General features: G+C 40.4%; 1 gene segment (V, D, J or C); it reads left to right on the forward strand.

Annotated features, from left to right (window-relative positions):
- The first annotated feature begins 877 nt into the window (after positions 1-877).
- LOC110203223 (immunoglobulin heavy variable 3-48-like) lies at positions 878-1,527 on the forward strand. The segment is given in 2 exon segments: positions 878-1,058; positions 1,142-1,527. Coding segments are annotated over 2 exon segments (537 nt in total).
- Positions 1,528-1,821: the final 294 nt, after the last annotated feature.

The raw sequence follows: 1,821 nt of genomic DNA on the forward strand, positions 1-1,821 counted from the left end.
TTTAAAAAAAAAAGATGATCTTGGAAAGAATTCTAGATGTAGATCTCTAAAGGGATAAGGGTCCTGAAATTACAAATCTCCCTTCTTAGAAAAATCTGGAAATGAGAATGGAAACATGTTTCTGAGTATACAATCAAATATCCAGCAGGTGGCAGCAGAGTTAGATATTCTGGGTGATGAGAGTGGTACCTGAACTTTGAGGATTATGTCATAGAAATCTTAGCCATACTTGCTCTGTAAATCAGATTATCAGGTCAGTGTCACAGAGGATAATAATTTCTCTGTCACATCAAATAGGATATGTCTCTCTGAGAAACAAGGTATTTGTTGGAAGAGACTTGTAATTTTCTTATTGTGAACTATGACTTTCATAACTCAATTTCTCCACCAAGAAGAGTTCAAAAAGGAAGATGAGCTATCCCTAGAAAGGCAATTGGTGAGTGAAACTGGGACTATAGATAAATAATTTAGATAAAATGTAATCCTAGGCAAAAGGAGGCAAAAAGTTCACTCAGGAAGAAATAGAGTGCCAAGTATCATGAAAAGAGATGCTGAGAAAAAAATGATTCATAGAATAGATTCAATCTGTTGATCATTGGAAATGTAAGAAGGTTAAGGAGCTTTGATAATCAGAAACAAGATTAAGATGGATAAGAAGTTTATTAGGAGCACAGAAAGGCCTAGTACATTAGATTCAAATGTTTAGAGTTATTGAAGTGATGTGCTGTGATTGATACTGAGTCAAAACCATGAGCTCTGGGAGCCTCAGAGTCACCAACACTCCCCAGTGCTTTAGAACCAGCTCTAGGAGAACTTTCTCTCTGAAGTTCAGGAAAGAGACTTCTCCTTTGGAGGAAGAAGGTGTTCTTCCTCTTTTTGAATAGAGCAAAACATGCAAATTGGGTCCCTCCCCACTGGGATGAAAAGCAGCCCCAACCTGTACCTTATGTGCAGGAGACAAGCTCAAGCTCTTTGTGTCATTAGACGCAGAGGACTAACCTTCAAACTCACCATGAAATTTAGGCTGCATTGGATTTTCCTTCTGACTATTTTCCAAGGTAATTTTATGGAGAGAGAGGGACAATGTGAAATGGTGACTTAATGTGACTGTTGCCTTTAATGCAATGTCTCTGTGTTGCAGGTGTCCAGTGTGATGTGCAGTTGGTGGAATCTGGGGGAGATGTGAGACAGCCTGGAGGATCTCTGCAACTCTCCTGTAAAGTTTCTGGATTTACTTTCAGTGACTATGACATGGATTGGGTCCGCCAGGCTCCAGGGAAGGGACTGGAATGGGTTGCAGAAATTACATATACTGGTAGCATATACTATGCAGACTCCATGAAAGGTCGATTCACCATCTCCAGAGATAATGGCAACAGCATGTTGTATCTACAGATGACTTCCCTTAAGACTGAGGATACAGCTGTGTATTACTGTACCAGAGACACAGTGAGGAAAAGGAATGTGAGGCCAGACAGAAACTGCCCCTGCCAGGTGGTGAGATATCAGTGAGGCCAGAAGGGTATTGAGCTCATGATGCAGAGAGTACAAGATGTCTAGATCCACTAACAGGTGTAGAGTGAATCTGAACCATTTCTATTTATGGCTTTTGTTGTTTTTTCTTCTATCCCAGGAGAAAGCAACTTTTCCAGTAGCTAGCTATCATTCTTAATGCTTTACTCTCACTCCCACCCCTACCATGTGTTTAATCAGTAGTTATTTCCTATCTATTCTATTTTTATCACAAATCTAGTATACCCTCCCTTCTCTGCTCAGGTACTGTGACCCACTCTGAGGTCAGACTTTGCCAACTCACACCTG

This window comes from Phascolarctos cinereus, unplaced genomic scaffold (assembly GCF_003287225.1).
Source record: "Phascolarctos cinereus isolate Bilbo 61053 unplaced genomic scaffold, phaCin_HiC Scaffold_3;HRSCAF=262, whole genome shotgun sequence".
NCBI lineage: Eukaryota > Metazoa > Chordata > Mammalia > Diprotodontia > Phascolarctidae > Phascolarctos > Phascolarctos cinereus.